At 44.1% G+C, this 22,329-nt stretch overlaps 1 protein-coding gene across 1 annotated transcript in view; it reads right to left on the minus strand.

Annotated features, from left to right (window-relative positions):
* Nucleotides 1–22,329, minus strand: part of BTBD19 (BTB domain containing 19) — a 1,094,395-nt gene that overhangs the window by 963,260 nt on the left and 108,806 nt on the right. The window contains exon 2 of the mRNA XM_086952302.1: nucleotides 18,509–18,734. Within this exon, the coding sequence (XP_086808428.1) occupies nucleotides 18,509–18,734 (226 nt within the window). The remainder of the gene's footprint in view (nucleotides 1–18,508; nucleotides 18,735–22,329) is intronic.

A 22,329-nucleotide genomic window follows, 5' to 3' on the forward strand; every position in this document is an offset into this window, starting at 1 on the left:
TGCTGGAGGTCAAGACTACGTGCTAATTGGGTTGGCTGGCTAGAACACTGTCTACCAGGTTATGTGTGTATGCCCTGGGTGCAGTAGGTAGTGTTGATGAGTTCAGTACCCACCTACATTGTGTTGATGGGTGAAATGAGAACCTGCACGCTATGTACAATTGTTAGGAAATAACATTTATAATAGGAATTGACTGAAGGACAGTCACAGATTACTGACTAAGACATGGGGCATGCTTTTGTTTTCCCTTTTAGTGAAGTCCTCTGAAAGACCACTACCAATACTCACAGGAGCAGGAATCCCAGCTACAGCCTCTCCTAAAATAAGACACTTTCCCCAGGACAGCAGAGTATGATCTGTTTCTTTAGGACTGTTGGGGCTTTTGCTCTAGGGAAGAGGGGGCAACATCACGTGAAAAGCAGCAAATACCTTCCCAGACCATTAGGGACTATGAGATTCAACATTTCAAAACATATTGTGATTGCCAATTTAAGCCACAGAGGGGCATTTTGAGGGGAATAGCTAAAGAACCCATGTGGTGTACAAAATGAAATTCATAAGAATTCGTATATGTTATCAGAAAACAAGAGCTGTTTTGTGTTCTCCATAAGTCATTAAAGGTTTGGGGTGAGGTGGATTGATGTTGAGACACTTTCAATACTCTGAACCTCCTAAAAGTACTAGATCTCTGAACCAATACCACAGAATATCCATAGTGGGCAATCCTGGTCCCCATACCTATCTATAGAGTGAAACACAGTAAGATCCCTGCTTCTTTCCCAGCAGGGAGAAGCTATATTGAGAATGACCACCAATATAGGTTCTGCTGCCCTGCTCAATGAACAGTCAAGAAAATTAATGCCAACAGTCAACTTCTTTGCTCTTGCCCAGACGTTGAGTGTCTGAGAAGGTGGACCCTCAGAAAAGAGAGTGAGCCGAGTCATTGACACTGAATCGGAAGGGTGTGGAGACTCACTCCCTCACAAGTCACAGGTGAGTGTGGGTATCATCCCAGGGCACTAAGGCACCTACATGAACGATGGAAGCAATTTTGTAAACTATACTGGGCCTTTAGCCCGTGAGTGCACTCTTTGAAATTTGCATTAGCTGCAAAATGAAGAAAAAAATCACTTTGTGCATTTCTCCCAGAGTACAAACTCAAGTGTCAGTCTGTGAGCTAGATGCGAAGAAAAGTACCTGTTATGAGGACAGGGGCTGTCAGAGGATGATGAAACTGAAAGGACATGAATTTCTGAGGCTCAACATGACAAGATGCCCTATGGTAGACATAACCAGGCAGAGTTGTATTGAGGTTCTACCTCAGCTGCTCAGGATGGGATTGGCACCCCCAGGTAAGGTGGGTGTTAACACTTTCTGAAATCTACAATGGATGTGAGGCAGAACCTGAAGTATCAGGTGGACTCTGGGGTTCATTGTGTTTGGGTATCAAACAAAAATCCCTGTAATACTCAACTGAACGATGGGTGAAGTAATACTAGTAGGCTTTTCTAAATATATATTGCTTTGGGAGTTTTGTAAATTTTTAAGTGTAGCCGTTAGATTACTTCAGAGTGCGAGGTGATTATGCAGGAGGTAGAAAAAGAAAGGGGATGAACGTGTTAGAGTCTGATAGAATGGGTGATAGTCGTATTTGTGTTCTTTCGCAGAAACCAGAGTCCGTATAGTATTGAAAGGTTAGCCCACCAGAAGAAGAGAATGACAATGTATACCTATTTTAACCTCAGGAGCCTAGACTGGAAACTCCAGTTATGAAAGAAAATACGCTTTGGAACTTTGTTCCCCCGAAGGGTTGGACAGGTTCCTAAAAAGGGGTGTGGACACTTGTTGCAGTAAAATGTGGCATGGCGCCTTTCCCCAGCAGGAGGATCAAAAGAGAAGTTGTTGAATTGGTATAAAGATGAAATAAATAACCATACCAGGTTAAGATGAAGGGTAACAGACAAAATACAGCACCATAGCATGACTGTGGTATTTCAGTTTGTATCGGTGAGAAAGCACCAGGTTAAACACATGAATAAGGCATGTTAACCTGATGGGTTGACGCCGTCGTAGGAACTTTTATTTTATTTATATATTTTATTTAACGCGATTTTATATATGGCGAACATTACCTGAAGGTGTCAGAGCGCTTTACATAAGAGCCAGTTGCGATACATAAGGACTTAGGATTACATGAGTTACATAAAAGACACAAACAGAAAAAATTGCAAATGTACAAGTTGTAAAGTCACACAAGGAAGAGATAGAAACAAAACAATTGCAAATGTAAAAGTTGTAGAATCACACAAGGAAGAGATACAAACAGAAAAAAAAATTGCAAATGTCCAAGTTGTAAAGTCACTCACGGAAGAGATACAAATGGATAAACTGTAAGAGTCACATAGGAATGGTAGAAAGGGATGTACACTGACATCTAGGAACTAAAAAAAATCTTCGGCCCTCAGGGCTCTCAGCGTGCAACCCTAGAACACATCTGGCTACAGGTGAACCCCACGCAGGATCGGTGAGCAAACAGACAGACAGATGGGCAGGTTCAAAAGTCCTAGCAGGCCCACCCCGACATTAAAATAGTACGTTCTCAAGCGTGGCGGCAGCAACACTGCAGCTAATACTGTCGGGGCCGGGTTACACCGCCCATTGCTCTCTCTGACACTGAGGACCCTACTCTTCAAAGGAAAGAGCGGTGTTTGATGGCCCATCTGCTGCCAGGCGTCCTGGCCACCCTTTCCGAATTCTAAACGAGTAGATTTATGCCTGGCAGCCCCGCGGGCCTCCTCATCGAAGCATGGCTTCCGTCCCTCCCGAGGGGGCAACGGAGCCCGTCACAGGTCTGCGACGCCATTCAGCGCGAGCTCACCTTTGACCCCGGCCACGCTCATTGTGACCATCTGTCGGGTCCTCGGCGGCCTACACGAGGGGAGGCGGGTCCTCGGCTGCCATTGGACAGTTGTCCTGCTCGCGCCGAACAAAAGGGCTCGCGCTTGGAAGTGCGAGCAGAGCGAGCGCGCGCGAGATACCTCCGTCGGGTTACCTCAGTCGGGGGCTGAACGCCCTCTTGCTGAAGCACGGGGGTTTGAGGTTAAGCACCAACATCCGTTTTTATTTTTATTTTAGGAAGATCCCAGGGGGCAGCAAAGCACCTCACACTTTAAAGTTAATATAGCACACAAGAGAATTATATGGAGAATAGCGCAGCCAGTAGCATTACACTCTGCAGGGACAGGGAGCAACTGAAACACCCAGTACAATAACAAATACTTCTTCATTACCAGAAAGCAACGATTTTTTCTGTCTTGTTGGCCATGATCCTGGAGGGTTTTAGGTTGATTTGCATCTTTAGAGAGAAGTAAAGGATCCATATTCCTTAATTACAACGTACATTTTCTGAGTTGATGGGCCTACGGGGGGAATGGTGCTGGGAGACCAAGTCAAGCCAAGAAGCCCAGGTGGAGGATTGTTTAAGTATAACTGACGCCTCTCCTACTCTGGAGGCAGGAGGCCATGGTCTCTGGAAGTTTTGGACCTGCTATAATCACTACTAAATTTGCTGAAAAGTCAGGCAGATGACATGAGACTATTAGACTGACGCACCTGGCTTGGCTAGTCTGGGATTTAGGGCAGGATACACCCACAAGTCCTTTGTCCTAACTCAGATGAAACGCAGTGTGCCAAAGCACACAACACAGAAACAGGGCCCTGAGTTGGCGTCTGGAGACAGTGACAGGAAGGAAGTGCATCTGTGTCTCAGCAAACAACATTGCACAGAGGATTTCAATCTGGTGCTGCAGAGCCTGCGTAATTCAGATTATTGATATTGTCAGCTATCTGGTGCCAATTGTGAATAAAAAGTGCATTATCAAAAACACAAGAGGGAGGTAGAGCAGATAGTTGGATTCGCGTTCCACAATGGTACTTAAGTAAACAAAAGAAATCCAACATTCAAAAGTGAAGGGGAGAGAGTGATCAATAAATGTTGAAGCACTCAGTGTTTTGTAAAATACCCCTCACACACCAAAAGGCCCCTTGGTGTCATGCTTCATCATCGGGGTCTTCGCACCCCTCTATTGGGATGCGGCGTGCTGCGACCTACGGCTACGCGGGAGCACTTATAGGGTTGACTATGTGTGGTGTACAGTGTGTGGGGTATGTTTTTAAGTGAGTGGGGGGGATGTGTAGTGAAACAATTAAAAAGTACTTGGCACTAGAGTATGAAAAGAAAAACAATGTTATTCTGAACTCTGGCTGGTACTGTTAAAAGAAGTGCAGGACGAGGTCAAGTCTGTTGTATTAATGAACAGGACCTCTGGTGTGCGTTGTTGTCGGCACAACCTCCCCTCCCTACTCACGTCTTAGTTTATAAAAAATGTGTATTTACAGACAAGCACAATGACCTGTAGAAAGACAAAAATAACACCTAATGGTTACCCATGTAGCGGGTAGTGAACTACCCGCTACATGGGTAACCATTAGGTGTTATTTTTGTCTTTCTACAGGTCATTGTGCTTGTAGCAGACCGCTGTAGGCACCCTTAGCCTATACTTATAAAAATTCACTTTTCTGTAAATACACATTTTTTATAAACTAAGACGTGAGTAGGGAGGGGAGGTTGTGCCCCCGTCCTGAAGAAGGAGCTTGTCTCCGAAACATGTCGACAACAACGCACACCAGAGGTCCTGTTCATTAATACAACAGACTTGACCTCGTCCTGCACTTCTTTTAACAGTACCAGCCAGAGTTCAGAATAAAATTGTTTTTCTTTTCATACTCTAGTGCCAGGTACTTTTTAATTTTTTCACTACACATCCCCCCCACTCACTTAAAAACATACCCCACACACTGTACACCACACATAGTCAACCCTATAAGTGCTCCAGTGTAGCCGTAGGTCGCAGCACGCCGCATCCCGATAGAGGGGTGCGAAGACCCCGATGATGAAGCATGACACCAAGGGGCCTTTTGGTGTGTGAGGGGTATTTTACAAAACACTGAGTGCTTCAACATTTATTGATCACTCTCTCCCCTTCACTTTTGAATGTTGGATTTCTTTTGTTTACTTGAATAAAAAGTGCAGCCTTTCTCTTCTGAATACCATGTTTTGCCCCCAACACACACAGCCGTGACTCTATATTCCATCATACCCAACTCACAAAATATTGGGTGGATGTCACACCCCACCCTAAACATACGCCCCTGTGGATTTAAGCTTGTAATAGGAGCCACTTAAATTGGAAATGAGTAGTCACAAAGTTGTCATTCTCTAGTGCCTGTGTGTGCTTTTAATGGAACTATCCTGAATATGGGGAGTCCAGTGAGTAAAGATATTTGACCTCCAATACATGAAATCACAAGAGCTTGAACAACATGTTCGGGTTAGTCTGTGAGGAAGCATCTTAATTGATCCTAACTGATGAAGAGCTGATTTGGTAATAGCTTTGCTACAGGAGTCTAGTGTTAGTCTGTCATCTAGCAGAACACCAAGAGATATGTTGCTAAACAGTTGTAGAGCACAGTTCTGCTTCTTGTAACTCTGCTAGCATACTACTTGCAGTGCTGGAACTGAGATTGTTTCTACAAATGATGTATTCTGTGTTAGACAGATTTAGTTTGAATTTATTCCTCCAGTCCTGCCTATCTAGTAGGATACTCTTAATGAGGTCAGATGTTATATGAAGGTCAGTTTTTATCTAGGTCCGAGTACTGTTGGACGGGCAGCCTAATGATTTAAAAAAGTCTCATAGGTGTTCCATAAAGGCTAAAGAGGAGTGGAGCTAGTATAGATCATCGCAGTACGCCGAATGCCTTTGGCAGGATGCAGCTACTGTAGGCTAAGAAGGCTGGAGGCTGTGTTGGGCTGGTAGGGCACTCTTGTGCTCTTCCCCAAAGCCACACATCATGCAACGGAATTCTATGTCAGGACCCTGAGGCGAGGATTAGGCTGTACTCTCTCCGCTTTTTTAATAACCACTTTTCTCCAGCAGCCATTTTCCATAAGATTATTCAAGCGCAAAACTACAACTCCCATGAACACTTGGGAAAAAAGATAGAAATAGTCCATCCAATCACGGCACAGAACAAGGTATAATGCTCCTTGTAGACACTCCATCTTCCTCTTTCATCCTGTGAAGGCTGCAGTCCCCATCTGACTTTTTCTTGCTTGTTAGATTCCAACCCTTATGGACCAAAAGATACACAATGTCTGTCACCATGGCACAGAACACATTGAAGCATTAACAGACAATACGCATTAAAAGGGAATTTTACTTTCCCCCCCAAGTTAAACAAAATACCATAACAATCACTTTTATTATTATACTTGACATATGACAATCTGTCATATTTCCCCAGGGTGGGACAAAGTGATCTTTTGTGATATAGGGTGGGATAATCCTTGCCTTCGTGTCCTGAATAGAATTGAAAATTTCCTTCACGTTAGCGAGGACATTTTCTATTCTATGTCATAACACGTAGGCAAGGATTAGGCTGGTTTAAAGCTCAGGGACTGGTTTAAAATAGAAAGCCTTAATGGTAGAGTCCAAAGACCAGTTTGCAGCATTGAGGTTATCCTCAAGCTGTGCGCCCAGACAAAAGGCCTTAGAGGCCATCCCCACTCTCGCTTAATGGGCTCCAAATTGGGATGTATCAATCCCTGCTTCCTGCATGACCCATCTGACGCACCTGGCAATCGTAGTGGAAGAAACCGCTCTGTTGGGTTTTGGGAGGGCAATCAGCAGTTGTCTTTGACCATGTGGATGAATCTCGTCTGTAACCATTTCATACCTCTGAAGTGCCCATACTACATATACATATAACTTTGGAATCTTCAGAAAGGCAGGGTATACACCAATTTAGAATTACATTTTGTTCGTCAAGAAATATGGAAAAGTCCCCCCGTCCGGGGTGCAAACTCTACCTGTAATATCTAAGGCTCATACAACTAAGACTCGGCGACAAGATATCAAGCATCGCCAACTTCGCAGGCAGTTGTTTCCTAGAGAGATATTTCTTCGAAGGCCACGATTTAAACAAAGAAAGGAACTTGTTAACACCCCAAAATGCAGAATATCTTGGTTCTGGGGGCACTAAGAGCCTGATGCCTCTCAATAACCTACAGATCAGCGTTTGCTCTCCAATCAGGTGATGTCGAAGGGTAGGTAGCCCACATAAATTACTGATCTGAAGGTATTCAATGACCGATAAGCAAAACCCTGCGAGACCAAATTCGCCAGGAAGTTCAAGACATGGGTAACGTCTGCCCCATGGGATCCACTTATTGTTCAATACACCAACCTGTCCATCTGGACCAGGAGGAAGCCTTTCATGAAAGACCCTGGACTTCCCAACGTGGCGGTAACCCTCCAAGCCATGAGGCGGAGATATCCCGCTAGGACCAGCAGGTGAGGATTGTTCTGGGGATCCCTAATAAGCTCAGGAGACAGGGGCAGAGGGATTGGAAAATTCCAAGAAAGTTCCACCATTGCTGGAAACCACGCTTGCTATCTCCAGATCAGGGTAACCACTATCAGATCCGCCTCCTGTCTCTGTGTTTGAGCCATGAAGTGCATTATCATCGCGACGGGTGGGAAGGCGTAGGCTCGCTCCAATCGTGGAGAAAGGCGTCTGTGTCCGCCACGTGGGGATCCAGTCTCCAACTGCAATACCGTTCGAGTTGGAAATCCATACGAGAGGCAAAGAGGTCCATGGAGTCAGAAGTTGTCGAAAGAGATGAGGGTCCAACCTCCAGAGGCTGGTATCCTTCCAGTGACGAGAGTGCCAATCCACCACTTCATTGACGCAGCTTGGGAGATGATTCGCTGCCAGAGAAATCTGGTTGACCAAACAATATTTCCAAAGGGTATGGGCGAGTTCCGACAAGGTCTTGGACTACTTGCCCCCTAGGTTATTGACATAACGGATCGCTGCCACGTCCATTTTCAGCAGGACCGATCATTTGACCCTCTCTTTGGCCTAACACTGAAGGGCAAAGGAGCTTGCCATTAGTTCCAGGCAATTGATGTGTAACAACCGCTCTGTGGAGGACCATTTTCCACCGGTGAATTCCCCACAGAGTGCGCCCCACCCTGAACCGCTGGCATCTGATTCGATTACCGAGCGGGTTGGTATCTGACGATCACCCTGTCTTTCCAGGACTCCATGTGAGTCAACCACCAACTGATCTCCTCTTCCGCCTCAACCGAGAGCGGAATCAATTGTAAATAAGAGAGACCTTTACGGAGTTGGTCTATTTTCAAGAGTTGCATCGCCCGGTAATGGAGCGGGCCCGGGAAAATCGCCTGAATGGACGACGAAAGGAGGCCTACAATCCATGCCAAGACCCAAAGGGAAATGTGGGATTTTGAAACAGTCCTTTGGAGTTTGTGTTTGATTTTTGATAGCTTCTGCTTCGGCAGGCTGAAGGTTGCCTCTGTCGAGTTTATCAGGAATCCCAGAAATGCTACTGATTGGGATGGAACCAACGCAGACTTCTCCATGTTGATGATAAAACCCAGGGATTCTTGAAGATCCACCGCCATTTATACGTTCAGTGCTTGGTATCGTGGACATTGGTCCATGATCAGAATGTCTTCAAGGTAGATGATAAATCGCACCCAGAGAGCTTGCTGACGTTCAACAACTGGTTTCATCAGTTTAGTGAAGCACCAAGGGGCTGATGATAGTCCGAAAGAAAGGCACATGAATTTGAAAACCTGCAAGCCCCAACTAAATGGGGTTCTGTGTTTTGTGCCATGTTTGGATGGACTATTTCTATCTTTTTTTCCCAAGTGTTCATGGGAGTTGAAGTTTTGTGCTTGAATAATCTTATGAAAAATGGCTGCTGGAGAAAAATGATTATTAATAAAGTGAACAGAGTACAGCCTAATCCTCGCCTCCATGTCCTTAATAGAATTGAAACTTTCCTTCACATTAGCTTGGAAATTTTTATTCCTACACACCACAGGAAGCCCGACAAGCAGTGAGGGTTTCCAGATATAGAGTACTGTGCTAAGGCAACATCGAACGTGCCCTCTAACCTCTCTGTGGTGCTATATTTTCTACAACAAAGTGAATACTGGCCTTGCTAAATGGTGCTCTACATACTGCCTGATGCCCAGTACATAAAGAAGCATCGCCAGGCCAATGTCTACATTGTTTTACAAACAAAAACCAGCCACACCTAGGTGGGAACCAATCTATCTTTTGCGGCAATCACCATCTCATCTCCTTCACTGCCAAGCTCCCACAAGACTATAAGCAACTACAACAGCAACGTCAGCCACCTTCAACCACTGGAACAAACTTGACCTCTCTAAACTGAATTCTCTTCTCTGTGAATGCAGTGAACTATAGAATCGACTCTCTTAAGCCGTCGACAAACTCATCGCTCTCAAATCATCAATGTATGCTAAATGCTGGTATAAGCTGTGATGGGATAATGAATATGAAAGAAGAAAACAACAAACTTCAACACCACTGGAGGAAATAGATCAAATCATATGCCAAAATTAATCTTCATCAACTGATCAGGATCTACAAATCCTTCATCAAGAAAACAAAAATGCTGCACTCCCTAAACGACCCAAGAATGCCAAATGATCAGTAAAGTAACTCTTTAAGATCCTTAGCAAAATTGAAAAACCAAATGAACTTGACACCTGTGGTCCAGACCTCAGTCACCTAGTCTTCAACCAACGCACCTTAAAACCTGGGAGTGATAATGGAGTTCAGTCTGTCTCTAGTTCCCCAAATAAACCAAGTAACAAAAAATGCATTCTACAACTAGGCCAACTCTACAGAAAATTTTCTTGCACCTAAGATTTCCGCAAATGCTTCCAGCTACCACTTCTTTCATTCTGTAATGACTTGACTATGCAAAATTACACTATTGCAGGGACATGTTTTCCCTGCTGCCATGACTACAAAGAATGCTGTAAGACGGCATCTACATGTTCATCTACATAACCGCATCTCATCAACAATCTTAGCATTGTGTTTTTAACTTTCTGCCACAGGCTTAGACTCGCCCCGCCAGATTCCATGAACAGCCTACTTTGGCGAGATTTAGGTAGCTCAGGATCCTCCCTGAAGTGCCATCTTCAAGATAAGCTAAAAGACCTCTCGCTCACAGAAGTTGTGGAAAAACATTTTTTAAGAATCTGCATTTAAAAAACCAGTGGTGACCACAGTAAAAAGACTATCAAGGATTGGTGACCTGGCAATGCTGAGCAGGCATTTACATGTCTGGGCAATGATTAACTCTTATACCCCTTGGATCCAGAAGCAATACATTGCTTGCACTTATCTGATGTGGCTCAAAGTCAGATGTGTAGCACTAAGACTGAGGGAATAAATATAGGGGGCCGATGCCTGGAATGGCGAACAGCGGCAACTCAAATCGCAATGTGCCGTCTTTGCAGCCTGGTCGCTCCATGCTGCTTCATCCGAGAAAACAATTCCTTCATAAAGAGGTTATTTATGTTGGAGTTCGCTGTCAGACTGTAACTGCCTGTCTGAATCCAGTGAACCCTACCATAAATGTTAAAACAATCAAATTCCTCCAGGTGGCAGTGGCGAAATTGGAGCCCACTTGTACTACCAACGACTTGGAGCCGGGTCCTTACTAAACTTGCTTCAAGGATACTACCCGGTTGCTGCTGCAACATGAACAGACTGCAATCACCAGCTTGGGCCTGCTCAGGTCACTGCATTGCACAGGAGCTACTTAACTTTTCTGAAGCACCTTTGGGACCCACCAATGTCCACAATGACACACACCTTGTACTTAGCCCTTTCAGTTTGTTTGCCTAAATACGATCACTATGTGGAATCCAACACTAGAATCACTGGGGCCATTTGGCTGCTGCTCCTGCCCCTTCATTTCCTCACATTTACCACTGTGGCAAAAATAAATTAATGCATTACAGAAAGCTTTGACTCACCTGACGGCGTATTCTGGGGCTAACTTGTGTCTATCTTGAACTGATCAACAATGAACACTTACCGGTGCTATTAGCACCAGATTATCATGGACACCCTGACCTGTTGACTTTGGAGCCTAGAGGCCAATTTTCTTGTGTTATCCACCGCTCTCAATGTCAATTTTTAAAAATTGTCTTGATTTACATTGAGGATCCTAACTCTATTCTATGTAATCTTTTGGGGGTTTCGGTGGCTCATTTCATGATATTAAAAAGTATTTTACGCTTTTTTTTCTTTTTTAAATGAGAAATGCTTTGGTAAAGGTTTTAACTAACTGTACGATAAACCTAAACTAAGCAATCTTCGCATTCCACTGGCTTTGATTTCCCAGACTCATCTTTCAATAAACTGTTCTTTACCCATTGGGTCAATTAGGGCAAACGCTCAACTTTCATCCAAGTAACGCTCAGAAGATATCCACAGGAATCAACACTCTGTTCCAGACTGTCATTTTCCTTAGAAAAAGAAACACAGAGCTGTATCATGATTGTCTTTTCCAGTGCTTCACACAGTTCAGATAGAACAGACCAGAAGCAAGGTTTGCCTCTTTTTCCCTGTAAGTTGCAAAAAACTCTGGAGCTCTCTTCAGGCAAAGTTAAACAACACCAACAAAGGTCCTGTGTCAAATTTGAGCTGTTTGGTGATTGAGAGACGCCTGCCTTTAGTAAGTATACTAAATCCCTGTACTCCATCACTATGTACTCATGCTTCATTCTCCATTCATCCTAATGACGACCTGATGTGCAAGCTGAAACTTTGTGACTATACCAGCCGCAGACACCATAAATATTGAGATCATAATTTGCCTCCTTTTGCCATCTTGATTGGTTTTTCGTCTATAGGTTATACTATTCACCATTTTATCACACACTGAAGTGAGCACTTCCCCTTTAATGGCTCATCCTTTTAAACTCGCTATTATACGATTTTACCTATTAATAATACACTGATAATATGACTACATGCTGTTTAATAGAAGTTATCTCAGTGCTTAATGACAATTGATTTTGGTCTACGGGTGAATATTATTGATTATATTTAGGCTTTCCTGTTTTAGTTTTAATCCTATAATAACTGATATAACCCCACCGAAAGGAAAATAGCCATCACCAGTGTAAGCATATAAACACTGAAAAAACACCTTCGCAACCACAAATTAATCGCCATCCAAAGAAAGGAAAAGGTGAGGGAATGAGTAATTTGTAGGTCTCGCCTAGCGATGCAGCGCATGCGCTGCTTGCCTTGGCGAGACCTATTGTCATTGGTTTCTCTGCCGAAGGGGGACAGGAGATGTGCACGCGTACAGACAGGAGATGTGCACTCCGTACGCGTTCACATCTCCTGTACCCGCGTAGGGCTGGTGTTTGAACACAGCGGGCGCATGGCGCGCTTTCACTTTCCCTCCCTCCCCTGTCCTCCTAGTTAGTCCTAGTGCACAAAACCGAGCACGGCGCCCGCTTCAGGGACACCGCGCTTGGTTTATTTATTTATTTTTATAAACTGTAACACTGAGCGCGGCGCCCGCTTTTGGGGTACTGCGCTTGTTATTTTTGTTTCCAATTTTAAGACTAAGCACGGCATAAGCAGACTCCGCACCCTGGGACATCTCTTTAACAGCATTTAATCGAGTCTCTGTGACCCAAGGCTGCAAATCACACGGACAAAGAACTGAAGACTCTGCTCGTTGGTAACTCTCTTACCTGTGTGATATTGAGCTTCTGCCAGTAAGTAGCCAATTTTGAACATACAAATCCGGTAAACTAAATTTAACCCAGATGGATGTCGGACTCTTGAATCAGTAACATGAACAATGATCCTGTCTCATACTACGAGAGTGTGAATGTTTACAAACTTCCAGAGCCGCTTTAGGCCTGTCAATTATTTTTTTCTTTTTTTTTGAAAAACCTTTATTGCAGCATTCATAACATACAAGTATGGGCCTACAACCGCTTGGGCCGGCCGCTAAACAGAAGTAAAACTCGATTTATCATAACACAACACAGCTCTTCAGCCGACAACCCTGAGGTCCGGCAGCGATTCAGGATGGGTCTTGTATTAAAACGGATTAATAGGTCACAGGATATAATAAAGGTCGTCTTTTTATATTATTGAAATGATCGGAACCGTGGAACGTCCAGAAACGGGGGATAAAACCACAAGATGAGGGAAGAGTTTACAACACAGGGTTCCGGGGGAGGAACGCCATTCGATACCTCCAAAGTCAACGATGATGAAAAGTACGGTGATACACTCATGGTCTCGGGGACACCATCTTCCAGGGCGCCATACGTTGGATTCGATATTAACATCCATTCACGATCCCATACGGGGTCCTCGCACGAAGTCAAAATGGTTCAACCGTGGGGCAGGGTCCGGTACCTCGAACAGAATCCCAGTCAGACTTGCATCCATTTTAGTCATGAACACATCCACTTGTGCATGAAACGCCCAAAGTTCTGCCAAAATTGATCTCAGCGTTAGCCCTGACGCCGTTCGATCCATGCTGTCAAGTCCGATAGCAGGCACAATCGACTCCCCGGGTAAATCCGGCTTTTTCAGGGGGACGAACAGGATAATGAGAGGGCAAGCGTGGACGGCGACCCGTAGTTATCCACAGCCGGGAAAACCCGGTACAGCACCGCATTCCGGGGTCCCAAATCGCCAAACCCCGGCAGGAATCTATACCGGGTCCGCGGAACGGGGATTCCCACACACAATCAGCAGCAGCAGGTCACCTCTCTCTCAACGCTGGGCAAGGAAACAGTCACCACCAAATTCGGGCATAGACAAAGTCTCCACTACGATGGACCGGACCCTGCCAGGGTCTCTCGGCCGATGTTGTTGCACTGCAACCTGGCCATGCAATCACTCGAGGCCCCGGCTTCACTGCTGGAAAAGGCCACGATCTTTAACTCGGTGTAAGTCCGTGAAATCAACAGATAAAAGCTTGGGGATTTCACCGCTGGGATTAGGAACACTTCATCCAGGCAGAGGCTGGGTGTAAGATCAGGATATCGTACAGGATCTTGTGGCGGCATACGGAGGTCGGCGGAGCCGGGAACTTAAGCAGCCATCTTGTGTGCCGTCGTAGCTCCTCCTCCCAGGCCTGTCAATTTCAGCTCACATTTCTATTTGACCTGTGGAACCTAGGAAATATTAACCTAGGATATATCTGACTCTAGCCTTACCTAGGAGGTAAGGCTAGCATCAGATATATCACTTCATAGGCTCCACCTTACTTACCACAAGAAATCTGGGAGTTAATCATTGAGTTCTCCCGATTTCTCAAACGTGACCACTCAGGTACTATCTTGAAGCTTTTTATGTTGGAATACCATCTGCCCCATTTGACATTATCCTCCACATCTCTGCACCTCCACTGGTGGTGTTCAACTAATCTGACCACTGTCAAACAGAATCGTACCACCACCTAGCTAACTCATTACCTGCCACTGTGATTGCGAACAAATGCTTATTTCTTAAACATTTCTTAACCCCACTATGCCCAAGCGCTGCATCAACATGTCAATGCGTCAGTCGGAGCCACTCTTGCACCTGAAAGCAGTCCTATAAAGCATCTCTATAGTAGCAGGATTCTAAAGACCCTATCTTTAGATACTGTAACTTCTTTGCATTGCACCTATAAGCAAATGGGAGATGGCTCATGACTCTTTCACAAAGAAACAAAATTACTGAGCATGCCCCTCTTCACTCTTCAGGGTAATTTCCTCCTATAGGAGATGCACCTGGAAGAAGAGAATGTTCAGAACAGACTAATTAGCAGGTAGATAATGACAGCTTGTACTGGGTATTTAGAGACCCAAAATCCTTTGATTATTGGTGTATTATGTATATATTACTGAGACCACAATTCGAAATCTGGTTATACACTGCTAAGATGTAGCAATGACGGGAGATAAAAGTTTCCCACTGTTGCTTTGATAACAAGCATTTGCAATGCAATAGGTCTTGCATTTGTGAGAGTTTAAGCTATTAGCATTATAAATGACAATGCCTTTTATCTATGTAAATAAAAGGCAATGACATTTACAATGCCAATAGCTAAAACGTGCGTAAATGCGAGACCTATTACATTGCAAGTGCTTGTATATCTTTCTGAAGTAGCCAATACAATATAACTTTGTTATACAAGGCAGCAGCAAGAAAGACTAGGCTAACATTATTCTGCCTGACTATTGTTTAGGGATGTCACTAAAATATTGTTTATTCTTCCTTTTGCTTTTTTTCCAGTTTTGGGGCCTCAGGTCTAAAGACACGGGTTATAAGCGTGTCATGTTTTATGTATTATTTAATTATTTTAAAAACTGTAGAGAACCAGGAAATATCAAAATCATATTTGATATTTTGGCTATGTGTGATTCTTTCACTGATAGGTAAAATGGCTGGTTTCATAAGAATCTTTCCCAATATGTACCATTACATTTACCCACAGACAGAGAATGAGTGAAACCCTTTGATACATTAGCCCCCTTTTCTGGCGAGTCAGTATTGATAGTAGGTGAATTTCCAAACACTCGAGGACTTAAACATTCAATGCAAGGTGTAGTGATAGGTATATGTGAAAAGAGTGCTGTCACCAAGCATCTGGGTTAGTAGTAAAAACATGACACCAGACGTTTGGAAAACATGGAACGCAGTATCACTCGGAATGCTGCTGCAAAAAGTTCTTACCAAGCTCAACAAAGATTGGAGTGATATTGTTTGTATTTGCAGTAATTCAGCTATGTATATGAAAAAGTTGTGTGATGACATGTCAAAATCAATACCTGAGATTTCCTGTAAGAGATCCTTGCCACTTGCTAGATGGCATACTGAAAACTTTACAATCTTCAAAGTTAATGAACAATGCTATTGACTTTGTAGTCCATTTTGATGCACTGTTTCGTTAAGCGGGGGGAACTAAAAATGCAAATATTTCTCATTTAGCGTTTTGTGTGGCATCAAAGAAAGAGTCATCTCAACTGTGTAATTTAGCCGGTAGTTCTCAGTCCTAGAGGTTGTGAATGCTATATTATCCATGTGGCAACCGTTTACAGAATTTTTGCTTAGCGATGATGTCAAAGGCAAGAAATGTGAGGATTTTTGCTCGCATATTGACAGTGATGTGAAAAAAGTACACACTACTGCATTCTTAGATTTCTACAGGAAAACATGACTGCTGTAGTGGACATAATCAAAAAACTAAAGTCTGTAAACACCCTTGTCTATCAAGTGTTCAGCATAATTGGTGTAGATGTTAAACATGTCCTTGAGAGTAGGCTGGGCGATACTTTTAGTGACTTTGGCACTGCAACATGTTCCATGTTGAGGAGCAATTCAGGAAATATTATTTCACAGTGCATGAGAAGAAGAAGAAAGAGAAATCTTTATTTGGATAAAAGATAAATATCCTTAAAAGCATTTCACAGTAAATCCTCAAATCTGTACATTAAGGTTAAAAAATTTCAAAACGTATTTTACCACAGTTAATTGGAAAAATTGACCGACACCTATTCTCGATTTATATTGCACTTTAAAAATTAAAACATTTATGTAATAGACAACCATAACACTTGATAAAGGAGCCAGAGAGTTTGATATACTAACATTTAACAACTAAAACTCATAATACCCAACAATTTTAAGAAATTGGCCACTAGAGCTAAAGCGCAGTCTATGAAGATTGATCGCTGCTCGGTGACACTGATATATTAAAATGCGACTTTTTTTTATTTATTTTTTTTATCTTGAAACTTAGGGCTCAGTGCATGAGAAATGGCTTGCAGTTATGCATAGAAATGTCCCTTCACCAACCATGTCATTTGATGTCAATGAAACCTCACTGAGGTACTCTGCACAAGTTCTAGATCCCTTCCGTAAAAGGGAATTTTCTCAGGACTTTGAAAAGTACTGCTTCATTTTGTGACCGATTCAATAACTGAGGGCATATGCGCCAAGTTCAATGCATATGTTGAAGAACTTGTTCCAGAGAATCACAACCTTCAGGTGCATCAGTATTGGCATGGAAAGCTATGTCTGTGGCCATAAATAGAAAATTGTGTAATGGCTGTTTTGGCATTGCCCTTCTCAAATGCCAATTTGAGAGGGCCTTTTCACAGATAAAAGTTTACCTGGGAAGGAAAGAGCAAGCGCACATAACCAAAGACTAACTAAAGAAGTATTGTATCGTGTACTACAATAAGATTTCCTCGTAAAAATGTATTTGGACCTCATTTACCCTGTATGTACACTGTCTATACACATGCGGTATCAGTGCAAAAAGCAAGCAATAATAAAAGTCAAACATTCCATAAACACCAGAAAAACACTGTTTCTGTTGTTTTTAATGGCGCGAAAATGTGTAAACAGTTTTTTTAGGCATTGATTGCTACTCTGGTAATGGCATGGATATTGTGTAAATGGCATGGATGCACCGTAACTGGCAAAACCACACTGTGAGCGGCACGGTTCTAACGTCTCACATATGACTGTCCATTGACAAACCATGGTTCCTACTGACCCTTCCATAACCTCTCGAATATTTCAAGAATGTGAACATTGACACACGCCCCCCTCCACACAGACAATGTTCGCACAGTCATCCTGGCATCTCACGCATGTGCGGCATCCTCGGGCTGTTCAACAAAGAGCAGGCACTCCTTCAGTGACTCCAAAAGGTGACATCCCTCTTGAGTACCTGTGCTCAGCAGGTCCATGTTGAGCTAAAAGGCCCCTCCCCCCCATTACCCCTTACCACTCACAGACCCAGGGACTTGCTTTCAGTAGTGTGATAGCTCAGCGAGTTAAGAGCTCTCTGAAGGTATGCAACCCACAGGCTACAGGTTCAAATCCCAGGAGGGGAACTCAGCCTTTCATCCTTACAAGGTCAATAAACTGTGTTGGAATAATAACTCCTGTTGTTTTCAGTGCTACGAAACAGAAAAACTTAATTATCAAGCGCTTCTATATATTATTATGATAGAGTCCTCTGGAGCGCCACAGTTTGGTTCTGCCACCTCTTGGTGATCCAGGAGACTGGCTCCCTTTCAGGGAGTGGAATCTGAGGAAATGCAACTGAGTGTTCTTCTGGGTCAAACTCTGATCACTGTGCCTGAACCACAGTTGTGCCACAACACTCAAATTCCAGACAGGCACTGACTCTAGATGGAGCCATTTTAAAACTCATAACGTGTCTTTGCGTCACACTCAGATTTATTTTTAATCTCTCTATTCTCGTTACCAAAAAAGTAATCTTGGGACCTCTATTTTATCTTAGTCCGTTTTCTATGTTGGTGGACACTGTCATTTGAGTCATTCTGTCGCTTAAGTCCACTTCCACATTCAAGTCCTACCTCTGAGATATGTTCTGGTTTTCGGTTGTAAAAATTTGGTCACCCAATTTAGAGCAAATCTACTTTTAGCCAATTGCTCACACATACAGCGATTACAAACTTTCAACGAAAAAATGGAAAACATTTATTTGATCTGAAATGTATGGTGACGCGACACTTACGATACAGCTGTGCAAGGTCACACAGTTCGTGTACAGGAACTCCATCACCGCCAGGAATACCTCAGGTTGCACATCGCTGAGAACAATGGGCTGTCGCTGCTGGGAGGAGTCCGCCAACAATTGCTGCTCCAGGAACATCTCATGGAAGACGCGACAGCGACATGCAAGGACGCAGCGGTGACCGTAGAGTTCACGCCTCTCTTTTCCTACAATGAACGTCACATCACTAGACAAGCAGAAGGAAGGAGAAGGAAAGGCATTAGAGAACAAGACTAAAAAAACTGCACCAACAACAGGAATTTCAGCTTCATCAGATTCTCTCTCTATGACAGTTTCCTGCTATTAACTTTTATCCAAAATTAGTGCTCAGGATCGCACTCCTTCTACAATGATCCCTTCCGTTCGGTCACTATTTCTGCTCTTTAACCCTGCCCTTCAATCAAGATTCCCACTCTTCAATCAGGATTCCCACCCGTCAATCAGTATTCCCGCCCTTCATTCTGAATTCCCGCTGTTCAATCCAGATTCCCGCTGTTCAATCCAGATTCCCGCTGTTCAATCCAGATTCCCGCCCTTCAATCCAGATTCCCGCCCTTCAATCCAGATTCCCGCCCTTCAATCCAGATTCCCGCCCTTCAATCCAGATTCCCGCCCTTCAATCCAGATTCCCGCCCTTCAATCCAGATTCCCGCCCTTCAATCCAGATTCCCGCCCTTCAATCCAGATTCCCGGCCTTCAATCCAGATTCCCGCCCTTCAATCCAGATTCTCGCCCTTCAATCCAGAGTCCCGCCCTTCAATCCAGAGTCCCGCCCTTCAATCCAGAGTCCCGCCCTTCAATCCAGAGTCCCGCCCTTCAATCCAGAGTCCCGCCCTTCAATCCAGAGTCTTGCCCTTTAATCCAGATTCCCGCCCTTCAATCCAGATTCCCCACCCCTTCAATCCACATAACCCCCTTCAATCCAGATGTCTCGCCCTTCAATCCAGAGTCCCGCTCTTCAATCCAGAGTCCCGCCCTTCAATCCAGAGTCCCGCCCTTCAATCCAGAGTCCCGCCCTTCAATCCAGAGTCCCGCCCTTCAATCCAGAGTCCCGCCCTTCAATCCAGATTTCCACCCTTCAATCATGATTCCCGCACTTCAATCATGATTCCCACCCTTCAATCATGATTCCCACCCTACAATCATGATTCCCGCCCTTCAATCATGATTCCTGCCCTTCAATCATGATTCCCACCCTTCAATCATGATTCCCACCCTTCAATCATGATTCCCACCCTTCAATCATGATTCCCACCCTTCAATCCAGATTCCCACCCTTCAATCCAGAGTCCCGCCCTTCAATCATGATTTCCACCCTTCAATCATGATTACCGCCCTTCAATCATGATTCCCACCCTTCAATCATGATTCCCACCCTTCAATCATGATTCCCACCCTACAATCATGATTCCCACCCTAAAATCACGATTCCCACCCTATTTAACGGAGTTTTATATAGCGCAAACTTGACCCGAAGGTATCAGGTATCAGATCGCTTTACACAAGCACCAGTTGTGTTACATGAGGACACATTCATTTTTGTTAGGCACGGGGAGATTACGTGATTTGCTCAGAATCACAGGATGTTGAGCGTCCTTGCCGAGACTCGAGCCCGGTTCCCCAGATTTGAAGTCAACCGCTCTAGCTGTTAGGCCACATCCTCTCCCCTCACCTTTCAATCACGATTTCTCCCCTTTAACAATGATTCCTCCTATTCTATCAGTATTCCTGCTCTTTGACTAAGAATCTTGTCCTTTAAACAGGGTTGCTCTCATCAGCAGGATACATTGTGATTTTCACCCATCAATGAGGATTCCTGCTGACTTAACAAGCATTGCTGCCTTCCAATCAATCAGAATCAATGATTCCCCTTGTTTCACCACAACTCCTTCTCTTTGACCAGGATTCCTGCCCTTGGCCAAGATCATTCCCATTCAGCCATACAGCTGCCCTTCAATAATGATGCGCCTCCTTCACCCAGGATTCCTGACTTTTGGTTAGTATCGCCCCAATTCAGGTTATCTCCCAATCAGACAGTATTCCAGTCCATTGATTACATTCGCTTTCACCAGGGCCCCACCCCTTAACAGTTAAGCTCCACGTGCAAACACACACCCTGACCATTTGACCTAGATCTCTAGACGTCCAACCGGCGTCCATGCCTAGGTTCCCGCTCCTTTTTAACAAAATCCTTCCCCTTTCAAGCAAAACCCTCCCCTTTTTTGAAAGGTGCTCTTCCTTTAGCTGAGAGATTTCTCCCAGTAAACTGTGTTTATCTTGTCCAAAACAAAAAATGATTATGAAGTCCCCTACAACATGATTAAATACCCCCAAAACTCTCTGTTTCTGGTTCTTTAGCCAAAGCTTTCTTCGGAAGCCTGTGAGCCATAGAAGATCAACTAAATTTACTCCAACAAAAGTTTGTTATCACCGTCCAAACAGTGAAAACTTGTGGATGAAACACAAGACACAAAAATACAGAGATACAGCAAGAACCCACATGCAAAGTGTGTAAGTTACTGTCTCAGGCTTAGAGAAGGCAAAAAACAATAATAAATAGAGTAGATTCTGAAATTAGACATAAAATGAGAGTTGTCCTACTTCCTATGACGATAATGTCTTCTAAAAGATTCAGTAACTGGAGTAGTAAAAATTACAAAGCTGGCTAGGTAGCTCTATAATATGATGTCCCTTTCTTATCAGTTGTAAAACACAGCTAACAGTTCTTTTCTTCCTGCAAGAACCTGAATACTTTGAAATCCAAGATTCTGTGTGGTGCTTGCCTGGCAGTACAGTCAAACAGGTGACCCCACGGGATAACATATTTACATCCAGATTGTTTCCTGGTCCAGTGATTATAAGGGACACAATTGTGAAACCCCGATTAGCCGCAGCAGTTGTGAGTAGCCCACCGATTGGGCCAGCAAAGACTTGGAGTAGCCAACAGATGGAAGCTCAGATCAGGAAAAAAGTACATTGTCTAAGAAGTGAATCTTACAATGTGTCTGACAACTGTCGTGACCTGACAGATAAGGACTGGAGGACACTGGGACCCTGTGGGTCATGAGGGAGGTGACCAGGTCACCGGACACCACATCCAGTTAGGGGACAGGAAGATCATCAGACTGACCAGGACGGATACGGAGACAGGCGTGCATGTAACCAGCTACAAGATAATGTAATAAATGAAGCATTGTATAACCAACCTGTGTCCTGCGTTTGATGTGCTGCCCGGCGCCCACTACAAGGACACGACAACAACCACCACTTGGCAGCAGTAAGCTCTTTACAACTCCAGGTAGACCTCAGCAACCATCATTTTCTGTCTATCTATTGGTGACGTATGAGGAGGGTGCAGTGAATAATGTGGCACCCAAATTAAACATGGTAGACCTAACTTGGCTACCTACAACAGGTTGGAGTTTGATGAACCCTACTGCCCTCTGTCAGCAGAACTCGGGCTTGTCCAAGACCCTAACGTACATCTTTAACCTCTTAAGTGCTTCGAACGTTCGGCGGTCGACGGCACCACTACCTCAGGAGTGCTGCCGTCGGCCATTGAACGTTCAAACCTCATAGCTGCAATGGAACGTCCAGCACTGGAGCTGGACGTTCCATAGCCGTTATGAGGTTAGTAGAGAGCATGGGTACTCCAAACATTTTCTAAAAATGTAATCAGTGGTGTGACCGATGGCCGCATTGATACCAGCATGGTGGCGGTCAGGGGCATGGGAGATGTAAGGTAGGCATAGGGGAAGCAACGCATACACATCTAGTGGTTG

This window comes from Lissotriton vulgaris, chromosome 1_1 (genome assembly GCF_964263255.1).
Source record: "Lissotriton vulgaris chromosome 1_1, aLisVul1.2, whole genome shotgun sequence".
NCBI lineage: Eukaryota > Metazoa > Chordata > Amphibia > Caudata > Salamandridae > Lissotriton > Lissotriton vulgaris.